Raw genomic sequence first — 18,499 nt, 5'->3', positions numbered from 1 at the left:
AAGGGTAAAATATACACACGTGTACAGGACCACCCCCACCACCACCCCCCCCACCTTGGGGAAATATCTTTTAAAGCATCTGTGACACAGTCTGCAAAATATTTCTTCATATTAAATTAATTTTCCCTCTCTCCAAAAAGTAATTTGGGTGTAACTGGAATACCTTAATTATCTTCTTTTGCAGTCCTACATGTCAAAAGTAGGGAAGTTTTCCACAGTATGTCACCAGCAACTTTCACTATAATGTGGGCCCTCCCCAAAAAAGATTGCCATACTGAAGGCAAGTAGATGAGCTGAAGCTCTGCACTTCCAAATGAATTCATAATTTGATAGGGATGGTGTGTCCCCATGCTATGGTCAGGATAATGGTAGCAATGCAGTCACATATTTCTTGACGATCTATGCTGTTCGCAATCCTGCTTGTAGAAATGGGGGTTGGGTAGTTCACTTGCTATTCACCTAGATGATTACGCAAACCTGTGTATGTTCAGGTTTCTGACCAATTAGTGACCATCCTACTTGGATTAGGGTTGGGGTGTAAATGGGATCGCTTTTGAGTTGGTTGTTTTTAAGATGTCGCCTCTGGAAGATTTTAACAAAAAAATGACCCTCAATGACAGTTATGGAGTTCTTCAAGGTGATAACGCCAATTAATCAGTCAGCTTGGCTCATGAAATGAAGCCAGCAGAGGTACATGTGTCACTGGAGCTGTATTTTATCCATACTCATCCAATAATTCTGCAATCTAATGCCCAAGGAGCAAGGGAAAGGCTTAACTGAACCAAGAAAACTTACTAAATACTATTCTGGCAACCTATATGGCAAGGCTTCCTGATCAGTGGGTCGTAACCCCAGTGGGGTTGCAAAAGGAGATTTTGGGGTCACGAGCTCCGAAGCAGCAATGGCTACCATGGGGCTCAGACTGATTTCTGACAGCTGTGAGGCCCCTTTAAATCCTCACTATTTTTGTTGGTAGGCGTGGCCTAATGGACTGCTCTCCAAGGCCCAATTGGTGCTGCAAAAAAAAAAAAGAAAGCCTGTGAAAAAGGTAGCTGTTCACTGCGATACTGGAATTGAACAAACATTCGGAGAAGGAATTTACATTTTTTGAAGCTGCCCCTTAGGAATCACGAAGGGTGTTGGCTAAAATGAAAGTTGCTGATTACTACCTCTGAAGGAGTGCTACCCTCGACTTGAAAGCTTGATACAAATGCTGAGTCTGCCAAAGATCTTTCGGAGGGGAGGGAGGGCAATAAAATAGTGCACGGTATTTGCAAACTACCCATATTTTACCGAAAGCAAAGACTAGTCCATTTGACTGGGAAGAGTGAATCTTACCCAGTGCCATACCATTTTGGGACAGTAATGAGCTCTCAATGTCCTGGGTGTTCTTTCTGTGAACTGTGTTTTTTTTAAAAGAAAGTGTGTGCCTCTTCAAACTGACAGCAGTGCTGAAGAAATGATTTGCCACATAGTGACTACTGGTTACCCTCTGGACTAAAACAGAATTAGCACAACAACTGGCACTCCCCCCACTTCCTCGCTGAATAATTGAAGCCTTCCGCACCCCCCTCACTCAACAGCTCAAATTTTCATTCTAAGGCCACACAAATACGTCCTTTAGAGTACTGGAATGTATTACATTACACTGTACCGTAAAAGGCAATCCAATAGTTCAGAACAATTATTTCCCTGACATCTATTACTACCAATAAAAAGCCTTAGAGCGAACAGGTTTAATCCCCACTTTGTTCCAGTTGTTTTCTTGGCCATGCTGTTAGGGAGGTGGGAATGTGCCAAATCCCCTCTACGCTACTCTTGCGCATCATGTAATGAGCAGCTGAAACTTGCACTTGTGGATTCCTGGCAGCTGGTCAGTACTCGGGCACAGTGGCCACTGTCATAGGAAAACTAGAACAGAGGAGATAAAACAGCAAGATTCATAAAGAAATTATTTTTAAATAGGTAAAACATCATCCCTGACAAATACATACATGATCATCTAATTACATTAAGTACTTTTTGTCGCTTGGTAATACAGAACTTGAATATTGCTGAGATAGAGACATGTGGCTGAAGCTTTTCACCTTGCACTCAAACACAAGAATACCAAATTTCAAACAATCACAACTATTTAAACTACAGGGAAAAGGGGGTGCTGACTGGATGGCAAGTTGATTCTGATTCGCTGACCCAAAACAAAATATCTGTCAGATGTGATTATGTGATTGGGCAGCACCTACTGAACAATCCTGAATGCATTAATAGCTGTACTAGTAACCAATTTAAGATTAATTAGTCAAGTTCTTAACAAGGCTCATTTATATTTGCTAGAAGCAACATACATTCAAAGGGTATGTTCAAGCCTTGCACCTTTTTTGGATTGCCCAGGAACTTGGGGAGCCCATAGTTTCTGTTGCATTCTCCATGGCAATTCCTCTGCCAGAGCTGACTTGCCAATCAATCAGCACCCTTTTTCTTCTATAGTATACAACTGTTGAGATTGCTCAAAATTTGGCTTTCTTGCGTTTGTCCTGGTAAGTACAAAACGAAAAGCTTCAGTAACATGTCTCTTTTCAGCAATATTAAAGTACTTTCCCTTCACTCTCCTAACACTCCCTTGCAATAAAGCTAACACTTCAGAATGTTTGTCCTTAATTCCGTTGATTAACATGTTCTGCTTTGCTTAAGTTGCAAAATGCAAAGTAAGAATTTATATGCACCATTACATGACATACTAACATTATGCCATCCTTTGACAAGAATCTTAACTATGTATACTATGATATTTCAAAGTAGAATATTGGCAAGATTTTCCAGCAAAAACAAGATAAGCAACGTACACGATGTATTTTCTCATCTAGCATTCCAATTTCAGTACTGACAATTTATTCCATATATTTCATATTTCTAATTAGAATTCAACCCAGGGGCACAGCAGTGAATCAGAAGTGCCACAGCTAACAGCCAACATAAAAGGTGCCAAACGGATTGCATGGAAATTGAGCTCGTGATTTTTTTTTAAAAAAATCTAAGTAAGCTCAAGAAGAAAAGCATCAAGGCACCAACCACACAAAGGATTGGCAACACAAAAATGTGTAGGTTTATTTATTAAGAATTTGAGACATTGATAGCAGGATTATGCAATTGGAGAACTTGTATACATGTCTGAATTCGTAGCTTCCTCAGAACAAACTGAGTCCAAGTCTGAATCACATAATGCATTGTATAATTTTCCCTTCGGTGGTGTATACAGAAAACATAACCACACCCACTTAAGGTGTATCACAACATCGTATATGCATATTTGAGTAGGACATGAACCCGGTTCTGAATACTGCAAGGAGACTGGGACCTGGATGCACATCAAACTCAGGTCACTTAGAAAATTTAAAACAATATTTTATACTTATTGAAATGTCTTTTTCTCTCCATTTGTTTGCAGCAGTTTGGATTCCTGTTCTGCAATCTCTGACCTTTTTTTAACCTATGTCTCTGCTCCATGGAGCCCTGTTCAATCACACTGATTTAATCAGGTAGGGTGTGGGTGGGCTAGGTACTGTGACCAGGAAAGTGCAGAGCAGGAATGTTCCATGCATGACACTGGGATATAATGGACATATATAGATAATCATAAATTGAAAATTACGCCCGTTGCACTTTGAGAATTTAAAGAAAACTGCACTCATTATTCCTACTGGAGAATGTGCTGGAGCTTAATTTTTAAAAGTGCGCAGAATTCACAACCACCATAAGATTTCTGGACAAATGGAATAACGTATATAAAAAGGGCAGGGAGAGAGAGAATCAGGGCCATGAAACGCATGCTACCCAGTTATAGTGCAATCACATAAATCATCTACCCACCATTAACTATGCAGTCTCCAATTAGACGCAACAAAACAAATGGAAAAAGACAGTAGCGAGTTAGGAAAAACATAAAAATTCCTCTCCAACTCCATTAATGAATCACCCATCAAGCAACTTACCTTCTCTAACTAGAAATGTCCTTGAAGAATTGTCACAGTGTAAAGCTGGACAAGCGAGAGTGCAAACATAGATAGAATTGCCTCAATCTGACCATGCAGCAAAACTAGCAGAATAAGTCATTGCAATGGTAACAGTACTGATCAGGTGATCTGTCCACCTCCAATCTTTCAAGGATCCTAACCGTAACTCCCCTTTTGTTCACGATGTTTCATTCAACATCTGCATTAGTGTCAAATTGTTCATGGAATGTTTTCAATCTCCATTTGTACCATGCACGGTGACTCATGTGCAGAAATTTTTCAGCAAGGCCAATTTGATCATATACAAAACTCTGGAGTATCCTGCAAGTGAATCTCTTCACAGCAGGAAGACGGCAGCATTGAAACAGGCTTCAACACTGTTACATAAGTCGATATTTTTTCATCATTAAATTGTAATACTATAAAGTTTAAATAATTGATAAATAATTGACAAAATGTCAACCTTTAAAAAATCAAAAGCAATAAGCTCTATTTAAAAAAAATCAGCACAGACAAAATCATCTAGGAAATGGGTCCTGATTTGAATTACTTCAGGACCCTACTGTATTAGAGGAAAACCAAATCTCCATGATGAAATAAATAGTAAACACAGATGCAACTAAATACCAGTTCAACTTAAAATGGATGAACCCAATCCAACATGGATTCTGAATATTTAAAGGAGGAATCAAAAACCCAGTTTTCTTTCACAATTAGTTAGCAAGTCTGTTGTATTCTTCCACCAATAACTATTTTGAAGCCAACTTATTTAACGTAGCTGAACAGAAAAATAGCATCTGTTGCCAGCTTTTAAAAAACGGTACCTTACTGAATTTCATAAAAACAACCATCACGAATTAAATGTTACATTAAAAGATACTGAGTGCTTAATATGTTAAGGAAATAACTATAACTTTAAAATCGGAACATGTTAATTTCAGGTCTTTCAGTAGGGTAACATGCAATTACTTTGTCCTAACTGGATACTGTAAATTCAAATATCTTGCTTAGCCCTGGCCATAATTATTACTGAATTGCACTACTTTGGAAAGATAATGGCATTATGCAGAGATTATTATGCATGTGTAGTTCAGCTAACAAAACAATTATGAATGCTAACAATGGTTTTTCAAAGTGATAATCCAAAATAAACTTTGGGAATAGTTCTTTGAAAATGTATAAAAATAGGAGTTGAAACTAACGTTTAAAAGAGTCTAAATCCAACTTATAAGCGTGAACAATTTGGAGAGGAAATCACCATTGCCAGTTGTGTAACGACAAAGAACTTAGGATTTGCTGAATCAAATGTTCACATGCCTACCAGCTTATGAAAAACCATTGTGTATAATGTATTTTAACATGTGGAGGAAGGGGAGGAAACCCCAGTCTAACCCAAAAATCCAAGGTGCTCAATACAACGCTAGGCCCATATTTCCTACACCTAAAAACCTTAATGTGTTTCTGGGTCTCAAGTAACAGCTGTCCTTTGCATGGAATGTTGCCAAAACTGGCATTTAATGGTGTTCCTTCTACTTTGTCTGAGACAAAACAAGGAAATGATATCAGGAGTCAAGGCTGGTCCAGTATTTATTTATAGCTTTAAATCGGTCCAACTTACTCTCCACACTTTTCTGCAGAAGCTCTACTCACAATTGCCTCAGATGGCATAAAATTAGAGGCGTAGATGCTTGTTTCATCTCCCTTGAGGTACAGTGTTTTGAAATATTCCCAAGAGTGGCCCTTGGGTAACATACTGTTTGAGGATTATGACTGGCAAAAGCGGTCAGTGAACAACATTACAACTGCCCATTTACAACAGGTTTCCCTCACTTACCTTGGCTACTGTTCAGGGATTTGCCGAAATTAAATGAAAAAGGTACAAAATAACTACTATACACCTATAATCATGCACACAAATTAAGTTGTTACGCTGTAACTAATTTTCTTCCCCTTACTTTAAATTGAACCAGAAACCAATTTAAAATGCAGCAGTTTACCAAGTTTAATTAACAAGTTAGTCTGATTTTCTTTTTAAAAAATAAAAAATTTTTCTCCAAATAAAACCAGCATTTTTTTACACAACTAAATTGCTCTGTTTCTTGAAAAACCACCTTACCTGTGCAAGAGGCTTTGAAAATGGGTCCAATTTACTCCTATGGATGTCAAATTCAGCCCTCTTGTGCCAGAACCTCCAAGCATCAAGCAGGTTTCTATAATTCTCTATCCAATATTGGACCCTGGGATCTTTCACAACATCACTTGGAAAGCCCTAAGTATGTTAAAATATAAACTTTACTTTAAAATTCATAATACTCTCTAAAATCACAATTAAATAGAGGTCAGAAGTTACTCTTCTAGGTAGTTGCCAAAGGAAAGTGGGTAGAAATCACCACAACAACTTATCACGTATAACCTTTCTGCAAAATACAATATCCCAGCTATCTATAGTCATGAGTTACAATAATAAATAAAATGAACTGATTGTTTCAAGGCATTTGGCCAATTCTTAAAAGCAATTTTCACCTGGTGATGTACCTTCTTGAAGTAAAACAAGCTGAAGATAAACGTTACCCTACTTAAAACACACCTTTCAACTATTATATCCTTTCTTCAATCATGTCTCCTTTCAACCAATCATACTGAAATACTATCTGGTTATCAGTTAATCAAATTCATTAACTATTTTACAATAATTATTATTCATTATTATTAATCCATCAGTTTGAGAGGAAATCAGGAATAGCAAGGGAAGGAGTCACTGGTGGAAGTGGCTTCGTAGAACCCCTGATAGTAGCTACATTATAGGACAGAGTAAAAATCAAGAAATAAAGGGGCTTGTGAGAAAGGTACTGCAATAACTGTGGGAGATCTTAATCTTCATTTAGATTGGGCCAATCAAATTTGCAAAAGTAGCCTGGAGGATGAGTTCAGAGAGTGTATTAAGGACACAGTTTCTTGGAACAATATATTCTGGAACTAACCAGGGAACAGGGATTTTTGACCTGGTAATGTGTAACAGGAAAGGATCAATTAATTAACATGATAGAATTTCACACTCAGTTTGAGGTGAGAAATCTAGGTCTGAAACTAGTGGCTTAAGCTTAAATAAATACAACTACAAGAGTAAGACGACAGAGGTGGGGTAAAGTGGAACGAAAAAAGGTTAAAAGGTAAGATGGTAGAGAAGCAGTGGCAGCCATCTAAAAAAAATTTCAAAACTCTCAACAATGATATATTCCATTGACAAAGACAGAATCTAGGAAAATAATGTACCATCTGTGGCTAACTAAGGAAGTTAAGGATAGTACTAAACTGAAGGAAAAAGCATACAATACAGCGAAGGTTAGTGGAAGGTCAGAAGATTGGGCAAATTTTAGAAACCAGCAAAGAATGATTAAAATAAAAAAAATGGCCCAAACTTCCGATCAGGGTCAGAACCCATGTGCCTGATGCTGATCAGACAGAAAGCTACTTACTTACCTGCATATATTGAGAAGGCTCAGGCTTCTGATCCATGAAGCAGAACTCCCTCAGCACAGGAATCCTCACAGAGAGCAGCAAAGAGAATCTGTGCAGAAGCTAGGCCCCCTTTTTACAGCACTAGCTGCTGTAAATGTTTAAAGGTCGCCAAGCTTCTCAGTGTGTTAGTGAACAAGTGTATGAGCAAGTAAATGGGTGAATAAATAGGCAAGCGTGTAGGTGAGCAACACATCGGTGGGTGAGGTAATTGGATAAGTGGATAGGGTGGCAGCTGGTCAAGGTCAGGGATGGTTGGGTTGGGAAGGGTTGTCAGGTTGGCATGGGGTCAGGTGGTGGGAGCTAGTCAGGTAGGGCGAGTGAAGAGTTGGGGAAATCATGCGGTGGTTGGGGGGGGGGGGGGGGTGTGTGGTTTGTTGGGGATGTTAATTTTATAGCTACTCATGATTTTTCTGTCTAACATTTCCTGGGTAACTATCTAGGTAAGCAAGTCGGAACTGTCCGAGGTCACTTTTTCCAAGAGGATTCTGAGAAGCGGAGGAATTGACCATCGGAAGTTCATACTTCCCAGGCAATTCCCACGGAGTCAGTATGTTTGGTCTTCCATGGAGTGCGGAAGTGCATTTTGGTGGGGTGGGGGGAGGTACATCCAGTCTTTGGCGATTTGGAGACCGTAAGATCTGGGTCAATGGAGGGAGAATTTAGAGTACAAAAGAAAGCTAGCTAGAAATATATAAATAGGTAGTAAGGGTTTCTACAATTATTTAAAAAGGAAAAGATTAAGCAAAGTCCCTTAGGGGACGAGACTGGGGGATTAGTAATGGGAAACAAGGAAATGGCAGTCAGCATTGAACAGGTATTTTGTGTCTGTCTTCACTACAGAAGACACAGAAAAAGGGAGGGAGGAATTTAAAACAATCACTAGGTAAGGTACTGGGAAAACTATTAGAACCAAAGGTCGACAAGTCCCCTGGACATGATGGCTTTCATCCTAAGGTCTTAAAAGAAGTGGCGGCACAGATAGTAGATGCATAAGTTGCGATCTTTCAAAATTTCTAGGTCCTGGAAAGATCCCAGCGAATTGGAAAATTAATGTAATTATTATTCTATAAAGGAGGGGGACAGAAAGCAGGGAAATAAAGGCCAATTATTCTAATATCTGTCATTGGGAAAAGTTAGAATCCATTATGAAGGAGGTAATGGTGCAGTAATGGTGCAATAATGGTGAACATGGGCTTGTGAAAAGGAAATCATGTTTAACAGGTTTATTCAAGTTCTTTGAGAATGTAACAAGCAGGGTGGATAAAGGGGAACCGGGAGATGTTGTGTATTTGGGTTCCAAAAGGCATTCAATAAAGGTGCACAAAAAAGGTTACCGCACAAGATAAAAGCTCCTGGTGTTAGGGCAATATATTAGCATGGATAGAGGACTGGCTAACTAACAGGAAACAGATACTGAATAAATGGTGATTTTCAGATCGGCAAATTGTAAACAGTGGAGTGACACAGATCAGTGCTGGGGCCTCAACTATTTACAATCCATATTAATGATTTGATAAAGGGACAGACTGTACTATAGCCAAATTTGATGATACAAAGATAGGTAGGAAAGCACGTTGTGAGGAGAATACAAGGAGTCTAAAAAGGGATAGAGATAGGTTAAGTAAGTAGGCAAAAAATTGGCAGATAAGAGTATAATGTGGGAAAATGAGAGGTTGTCCACTTTGGCAGGAAGAACTGAAAAGCAGAATATTATTTCAATGGAGAGACACCACAGGGTGCTCTGGTACAGAGGAACCTGTGTGTTGTTGTCATGAAGTTATTAATGTATATAATATTTTGGAAAATATTTTTCTTTTAAAATAGAGGTTAGTCTATGGGTATGTCTTAATTGGATTGAAGCCAGCTAGTCTGGGTGCTTTGATATGTATTAGTTTTGATTTGTAAGAGAGATAGCGTGCATTTGCATTTTTTGAATTGAGCATTCAAGGAGTGGGGTGAAAATTTGACACCTATCTAACAGATACCAAGCCATATGTTTATATTACTAATAAAATTGGTATGATGAAAGGGGTTTCATTGTTAAAAATTAAAGTTGAAAGAGGCTGGTGAGACAATGAGAATTTGAATTCAATCAGTGGTGGTAGGTATAACGTCAGTAGTTTTCGGGTGTGCAGGCAGAGGCAATGCAAGATCAAAAGGCAGCTGCAAGCCTCCAACTGGCTCCACAGTAAAAAGAACCTCATTTTGAACTTTTAAGATGAAAATGCTTTGCCTGGTGTTTGGTTAAGTCAATGGGTTGCTGTTGCCTTAATGGAGAATAGTTTAGGAATTTGTTACAAGTTATGATAGTACTAAGTTGTAGCCATGTGCACATATATTTTAACCTATATAAATTAATAAAGTTTCGTTTAGTTTAATGTAAAACCTTGAGAACTAGTGGTCTGATTCCTGAGTTTACAGTCGCATCTCAAACATAACACTTAAAATTATTGGTTATGACAATTGTTTAAAGTTTCCCTCTGTGATTTTTAAAAAATAACTCTGCTGTACCAACTGCATCGGTCATAAGTCATGTACATGAATCCACATGCAGGTACAGCAAATAATTAGGAAGGCAAATGGAATGTCATCCTTTACTGCAAGGAGGATGGAGTATAAAAGTAGTAAAGTTTTACTACAGCTATACAGGACATTGGTGAGGCCACACCTGGAGTACTGTGTACAGTTTTGATCTCCTTACACAAGGAGGGATAAGCTGCCATTGGAAGCAGTTTAGAGAAGGCTAGGCTAATGCCTGGGTTAAAGGGGTTTCTTTAGGAGGAAAGGTTGAACAGCTTGGGCCTATTCTCATTGAAGTTTAGAGGAATGAAATATGATCTTGAAACACAAGATTCTGAGGAGATTTGACAGTGTAGATTATGGGAGGATGTTTCCTCTCATGGGGGAATCTAGAATTGGGGCGCACAGTTTAAAACTATGGGATTTCCGATTTAAGGTGGTGCTGGAGGAGAGGTTTCTTCTGAGGTTCATTCATCTTTGGAATTCTCTTCACAGCAAGCAGTGGAGGCTGGGTCATTGAATATATTCAAGGCTGAGTTAGACAGACTTTTAATCAAAGGAGTTAAGGCCATAATCAGATCAGACATGATCTTATTGAATGGTGGAACAGGCCTGATGGGCCAAAAGGCCTATTCCTGCTCCTATTTCTTATGATCGTATGATCGCTGTTTAATCAGAATAGGTCATACTGCACGAGTGAAGGGTAGGCTCCTTCATATATTTTCTATTTCTTCATTACTATTAAATATTCTGGTAAAATATCAAGTTTTAGTATTGTTAAGCTGTGGTATCAAAGCTATAATTTAAATAGATGGTCTTTTAAATGTAGGACCAACAGTTTGGTGGTAGACAAACTTCCTTTCGTAGTGGTATTGTATACATACAAGTTAAGGATGAAGAATGGATATTTAACTCATCTCTAGTGCTAAAATTCAATTCTCCTGCACCCTGAACCACCCCCCAGCCTCAACTATATCTTTGGTTCCAGTTCCTTGCATGGTAGTAAGCATTTTGAACAATCTACCAAGACTTTTTTTCCCTGAAGTCTCATGTAAAATCTCCAACAGAAATAAAAAAAACATAAAACAGCAGTTACTGCCACAGATTTTGTTTGGCCTACCTGCAACATACAGAAACTTGCTGTCTGTACATCACCAGTCCTATCCACATAACTCTCCATTAGGTCAATGCCATCCTTTGTCAGACCTGTTAATAGGATTCCCTCCAAGTTTCCAGCTTCTTTCATTTCATTAGTTAGCTTGTCAATATACCGAAGGATCTAAAGAACAGTAAGATAAAAGCAAAATATTGCAGATGTTGAAAATCTGAAACCAAAACAGAAAATGCTGGAAAAACTCAGCAGGTCTAACAGCATCTGTGGAGAGAAAAAAAAAGTTAACGTTTCAAGTCTGTATGACTCTTATTTAGAGCTCTGAAGAGTCATAAGGACTCGAAACATTAACTCTGCTTTTTTTCTCTCCAACAGATGCTGTTAGACCTGCTGAGTTTTCCCAGCATTTTCTGTTGATCTAAAGAACAGGTTTGTTTGTCAATATATATAAGAAACAGGATCATTTCAATTTTTAACATTACAGAGTTACATTTGTTCAATATTTTGGATAAGAATGCCATGTGTTGGAAAAGAAATAAAACTTATCATGTTCATGACTTCTCCAAATTGTGCAAACATACCATGGTAATTATTATTTTGTAAATGTAAGAACATGAAGTTCACAAACTTATTTCAATACTAAAAGTTTTGTAGACTTCATATCTATAAACTTCACTTCCTCAGTTATGCCTTCATAATGAAGAACCCATGCCAACAAAGCACAATGAGAACCTGCTATGGAAACGCAATTAGGCAATCTTCCCTGGCATTTCACTAAAAACACTTTTCAACCACTGGGAACATTGAGATAACATAGACAAAGAATATATTTAAAATAGAAGGCAGAAACTGCTGCTGCAATAACACAGAAAACAAGAAAACTTGAAAAACCTATTTTACAAGTATTTTTTTGACACCGTACAATCGGAATAGGAAAGCTGAAACCAAGACAAACCACATGCATCACAACTAGCTGATATCAAAAGATTATTGATGAACTGGTGGCAGTTAGGTGTGCTACACAATTGATGAATCAAATAGGCAGCAGGCACCAAGAAATCACTGAATTCATAGAGCAGCAGGCAATAACAAATTAATAAACTAAGGTAATAAAGAGCAGTGAATTAAGTGTAGACATGTGCAGTAAATGAATAAATATATAGAAAATCCAGTACACCTATGAATCACTAAATTAAAGGCCGATCATACACCTGCAAATTTATTCACCCTTCCCACCGTAGCAACTTGTTCTCAGAAACCATCCAATTTTCACTGGTTACACAGGCAGTATTCCTGAATGAGTGAGTACCATGATTTTGTGATCATAAAGTTGTTAAAAGAGCTAAATGGCTATCTTAGTTAAAATTGTTCAAATAATCACAATAGCCACTGCGAAAAATAGATCCCAGGAATCAAATGAGAAGATGGTGTGGGTGCTTAAGGCAAGAGGATAAAAGTTGTGTAGGAGTCATGGTGAAACTAGCAGTCACAGGGTTAGATATCATGGGTTATGATGTGCAAGATGGAATGCAGCAACGCCAGCAAGAAATGAAACTGGAAGTTGAGCAATCTCAGAATCAGGTGGATAAGGTAGTCAGGAAGGCATAATGCTTGCCTTCATTGGCAGGGGTATTGAAAATAAAAGCTGGGAAGTCATGCTGCAGCTGTATAGAACCTTGGTTAGGCGACACTTGGAATATTGCATGCAATTCTGGTCACCACATTACCAGAAGGATATGGAGGTGTTGCAGAGGGTGCAGAGGAGGTTTACCAGGATGCTGCCTGGTCTGGAGGTTATTAGCTATGAGGAGAGGTTGGAGAAACTAGGATTGTTCTCACTAGAGTGACGGAGATTGAGGGGTGATTTGATAGAAGTTTACAAAATTATGAATGGCATGGACAGAGTAGATAGTCAGAAGCTTTTTCCCAGGGTGGAAGAGTCAATTAATAGGGGACATAGATTTAAGGTGAGAGGAGAAAACTATAAAGGAGATGTGCGGGGCAAGTTTTTTTACGCAGAAGGTAGTGAGTGTCTGGAATTCGCTGCCAGAGGAGGTGGTGGAAGCAGGTATGATAGTGGTGTTTAAGAGGCAGCTTGACAAGTACATGAATAGGATGGGAATAGAGGGATACGGACCCCGGAAGTGCAAAATGTTTTAGTTGACGGGCAATATGATCGGCGCAGGCTTGGAGAGCCGAAGGGCCTGTTCCTGTGCTGTACTTTTCTTTGTTCTTTGTAAACTACCAGGAAACACACAGTATGGGTTGGATTTCCCTACAGTGTTGGGGAACAGAAGTTGGGACTGCATCTTGATCCTGAATGCACCCTGGGGAGTGGAAACAGTCACTTAATTTGGACTTTCACAGAGGTGCCCTTAATTGGCATGAAGTCAGATTCTCTGTCCAATTAAGGACAGCAAGCAGGCCTTTAAAGCTGGAGAGCCAGAGGTCTTCCAGTTCAAGGAGCAACAGGCTGTGATAGCAGGTAGGGCACTTCAACATGGAGGTGCTCTCTCAACAGCTTAAAAACTTTAACTAAAAAATAATTCTTGCAGAACCCCTGCCCCCCCCATCTAAGGCAGCATGTAACTGCTCTCACACCCAGAACAGACGGGGGGGACTGCCAGATGCCCACCTTCAAATACCTAAATTGGTCCCCAGCAGTACAGGAAACTGGAGGTCAACTGGAAACTGCCACATTCTCAAAAGTAGCCCACATCAGGAAGTCGGCACACCAGCCAACAACGGCCCCATCTTTTTCCATTCTCACATCTGGTAGTTCCTGAAAATTCTGCCCTATGGGTGGGGTTTGGTTAGATTCCCATTTCAAAACTGAGTGAACGGAAAATGTTCAGAGAAGTGCAACAATTGGGGAAGCATGTACTAAATGACCTGTTCATAGGATAAAGAATCCCTCAAATCATTTTGAGGAGAGCCAGTGTAGACATGACAGGCCAAATGGCCTCCTTCTGCACTGTAACAATTCTGTGAAATGTCTAAAAAGGTGAAAATACCCATAATGTGGAAAATTCAAGTGGCAACAATGTCAAGTTCAAAAGTGAGCAGCAACTGTTTACACAGGAAGATTCCCTATTATAAATGTTGCTGTGAAGGTGTTCTCAAAAATTATGAAAACATAAATTAAAATTTGTGGACAGGAATTGGTCATAACCTTTGACCCAGCAAGGAAAATTCATAAATTCTTTAAAATGTCTTGAATCTAAAATTATTTTTAAGAATTCTTGAAAAGAACTCAAGCTCTTATGAGTTTATCAATTGTAATTTTCATGGATAATAAGAAATATTATTGCATGTGTAACCTGCCGACCGTTGACCTAGAAGCAGTGCAGCCGGTAGACACAAAGTAGAGCTGGAGGCAGAAAACGATTAGCATATAGATACAGGAGGTCTTGGAGGCAATGTGCGATCAGGCTAAAAAGGTTTAAAAGCCTGGAAGGCTCAGAAACCCTAAAGAGCTGAGTGTTTTACCAGAAGTGGCCAATCCTTGAACAGCAGCGTTATTTGCATTTGGTTGAAAAGGAACACTAGGGAGCTACACCAGCTGGACTGTCGCAACACAAGGGAGAGAGGGTTTATAGAAGTCTGTCTTGCCTGATGATAACCGTACGCATGAAACTCTGGGGCGAAAGCTATTGTTGGATAGGACTCCTGACCTACCTTGCATTAATAAAGAACAACATATTGCAGAACTGTTTAGGTATGTAACACCATATACGACAAAGGGAAACACTTGTGGTTGTGTAAGACATATTTGTTATATCAACTATTTAAAGTGAAATCTACCTTTTTATTTGAAGTATCATTTGCCTGTTAATTCATGTTTAACTTGCTTTGGTCCTGATTCATGTTAAAGTAAAAGTCACAAAAAGTGAAATCTTTGTTGGCAATTTCTTTATTTGGGGGTCATTCAGTAAATTGAGTTATTTTTGGTGTTCAGTTACAGCACAGGGAATCAAATTACTTGCCAAACATAAGATTTTTAATAGACAGACTGGAATCTGTATTCTAACATTCATAACGAGCATCCATTCATAAAAGGTTTTATAATAGGAAAAGCCTAAAAAAACCCATCACACTCTTGCTAGTAACTGAAACATCTAATTCCCAAAATGTGTTAAACAAAATTCACAATTATTTATCTCACAATAACATGATTAAAATTTATCCAATGAATTGTCTTTTTGGACTTGCCTTCATAAAAAATTTCCTACAAGGCTTTAGCCTGTTTCAAAAGCCTGGGGTTTGATTGAATATTTTTACTTCAAAAGTTGGACATAACTTCAAAATATATCTGTGCATCAACAGCATATGCGATTTTCATAATTTCTCAGCAATCTGCACATCAACAGGAGCTGATAGAAATGTAAGGATTAGGGAGTTTATGTGCCTTTTCCAAATCACTGAGGATCAAGTATTGAGTTATGGTTGTCTGAAAGTGACCAAGGACAGTTTGGGTCCTATTTTGGTTTCTAGATCATGACTTCCCCTACACCTTCTAAGTGGTGTAGGAAGAAGTAACATAGCTCCACTCAGTGGTCAATTTATGGACTTACAGTGGAATGCAGTTTACATAGCTGGCTCCCATGAGAAGTGTGGGGATAGGAGCTTCTAAAGTGGGAAAATATGATTTAGAAGTATGACAAAAAGAATTTCACTGCCAGGTGCTGGCCTCTCCAATGATTGGAAACCCCTTTCTGTGGTACTCATTACAATTCTCAGATGTTCCCTTTAAAAACTAGACCACATGCCCAGGCCCTGGAAATCCCTTAAAATACCAATAGAACCCAAGAGCCCATTCTAACATTGTCAGATTCTGCATCTCCTTCCCAATGCCCTTAGAGATGCTCCCAGTGTTGATGTTACTGAGGATGACATAACACCCCGTTCTTATTAAAAAAATCTGACTCAATAACCAACATCACAGCAGATCTGATTATAAAGTAAAAATAAATAAATATATTCCTCATCTATTCCCTGTTTTCAAAAACTCTCATCTATCACATTTCTGTCAACTCTTCCCCATTATAAATTTCCATGTCCACATTTTACTATAAAACTGCTTATGTAAACTTGTAAAACCATGATTACATACACTTGCCAGTGGCATCACTGTAGCACCGCGGCCAGCATTGAAGGGAAACTCCTCCACTCTGTACAATTCTACTTTTGGTTCCCAAAATGCCCCATTTTGCTACTTAACTACAGATCTTAACAACTTTTCAAAAATCTTATCAGCACAAACTTTTGTCTGCAAAACGTTACCTCCTGTTGTGATTCTTTACATCACACTTCTAACATTATTTTTTCCATTAAAGTAACTCCTACATCCAGTTATGATGGGAACCAACTATGTAAAATGCAGAGATAAAAACAAAAAACTGCGGATGCTGGAAATGTCAACTGTAATCTTGTAGTCAACTGTACTCTTCTCCGCCGATGCTGCCAGACCTGCTGAGTTTTTCCAGGTATTTTTTATTTTATGTAAAATGCATTCCTCTATAAGTCCATAATTTAACCATGGAGTGGAGCTATATTAATTGTTCCCTACAAATGTAACAAGATTCTTTGATTATTTCACATTCTTTCCCCCTTAAGTTTTTAATGCCTAAAATATGATTTTAGGCAAATTTCTTCAATGTAAAATTTATATAATTTGTAACATCAAATGAACCTACTGAATGGTCTTTTAGCATTTTTAACTCAAAGGCCTAATCTCTCAATTTCTGAGCTTGGCTTTGTTTATGTCCAGAGCTGTGACACTAGGCTAAATTTGGATTGTGCAACGTACCTAAAGTTCCAGGATCCATCAGAACTTGTCAATTGCACAAATACATTGAATTTTTCTTCCATTTCTAGCAATTGCTGCACAACTGTTTTCATAATTATTTGATAAAGCTCAGAGGCAATTTTCATGGATTTATTCCACTAAAGTTAATCAGGATCACAATTTTTCTTAAAAAGGGAGGCTGCGCATGTTTGAGTGCAAATGAGAAAATGACAGTGTACTAATTACTCACCTGTTGCAGTTTTTGTTTTATGTTCTATAAACAAGTAAAAAATTGTTTCTTAGGATCGAGTGATATGCACGTGAATGTGCAAGGCATTCAAAATAAAACTGAAGAGTTGTAAGCATTAATAACAATGGAGGGACATAACATAGTAGTTGATTGCTTGTATAGATAGTCCACCCAGAGTAAAACTTCGAATTTAACATTTGTAGTTATAACATTTTCAAGAGATACAGGAAAAGGGGGGTGAGGTGGCAGTATAGGCGAAGGATTCTATCCCAGCTAAAAAATGTGAAGATGTTTTTGTGTGCATTACAGGCTGCGAAAAATTGACACTAACAGAGGAGATCTGCAGACAGTTCACAGAAAGTTACAAAAACAACAGGCAATAATATTTGGACATTTTAACTATCCCAAAGTAAACTGGAATTAAGGTAATGAAGTGGTCAAATTGGGAACACATTCAGAATTTCTCAACAGGAAAACAAACATCACTATTTAATTTTTGGAAATTAAGGATGGAAAATAGCTATCACAACACAGAATAATGATGGGTAAAGCAGAAGGTTGGTGAACTACAAAAAGGCAAAATTTAGTAAGGTAAAAGGGGACCTGGCCTAAATTAACTAGACAGGATAGTTAACAAACAGGTTGACAGATCAGTAGAAAGTAATCTTCATGCTAGAGAGTTCCATTCATGCATGGAGCAGGAAGTCTAATTGTGCAGGCTGAAGGAGTGGCAGTTATTAAATAAGCAGTCTGCTCTGTTTATTTTTAAAACAAACGATGGTGGTAGCAAGAATGCAGGTGCACTGGAGGAGATAGAATAGAAACAGATAGAAATGCAGCTCTATCTGACAAAAATACCAGAACTCAAGGTAAGTAGCCAGATCCTGATGGCATGCACCAGAGATAAAAGACCGCAGAGGTTCTTGCCATGATTATTCAATCCTCTCTAAACATGCAAATTGTGCTGTGTGAAAGAGGGTAGCCAATGCCATAGCCTTGATCATGTAAACAGAAGGATAAACTGCACAGGTAGATACCAGTGAGTTTAATAACAATTGTGGATTCTCTCCTAGAATCTATAATGCAAGATTAAAATAGTAAACATTGAAATATTTGGGTTCATCAGGGACATTTTTATAAAAAATGTTTTGCAACTTGAAGTTTTTGAACAAAGTAAGGATAATGTAAATAATATAGCATATTTGGATTTTCAGAAGTTATTTGATAAGCTGTCACACGAAAACTACTAGAAAATTAAAGCACTCACGGCATACATGAGTAAACATAGCAAAGTAGGTTGA

At 38.3% G+C, this 18,499-nt stretch overlaps 1 protein-coding gene across 4 annotated transcripts in view; it reads right to left on the bottom strand.

The window, feature by feature from the left end:
• The window catches only part of mios (missing oocyte, meiosis regulator, homolog (Drosophila)), a 68,716-nt gene that overhangs the window by 7,996 nt on the left and 42,221 nt on the right, over window positions 1-18,499 (bottom strand). For 3 of the 4 annotated variants that reach the window (XM_078538788.1, XM_078538789.1, XM_078538790.1), the window contains exons 7-8: window positions 11,170-11,328; window positions 6,127-6,279 (exon numbers count right to left, since the gene is read on the bottom strand). In XM_078538788.1, coding sequence (XP_078394914.1) covers window positions 6,127-6,279; window positions 11,170-11,328 — 312 coding nt within the window. The remainder of the gene's footprint in view (window positions 1-6,126; window positions 6,280-11,169; window positions 11,329-18,499) is intronic. The other variant, XM_078538791.1, reaches the window with a different exon arrangement.

The sequence above is a fragment of the Cetorhinus maximus genome, chromosome 3, assembly GCF_964194155.1.
Source record: "Cetorhinus maximus chromosome 3, sCetMax3.hap1.1, whole genome shotgun sequence".
Taxonomy (NCBI): domain Eukaryota; kingdom Metazoa; phylum Chordata; class Chondrichthyes; order Lamniformes; family Cetorhinidae; genus Cetorhinus; species Cetorhinus maximus.
Note: the sequence above shows the minus strand (reverse complement) of the source record. Positions and strands in the feature narration are given on the sequence as shown.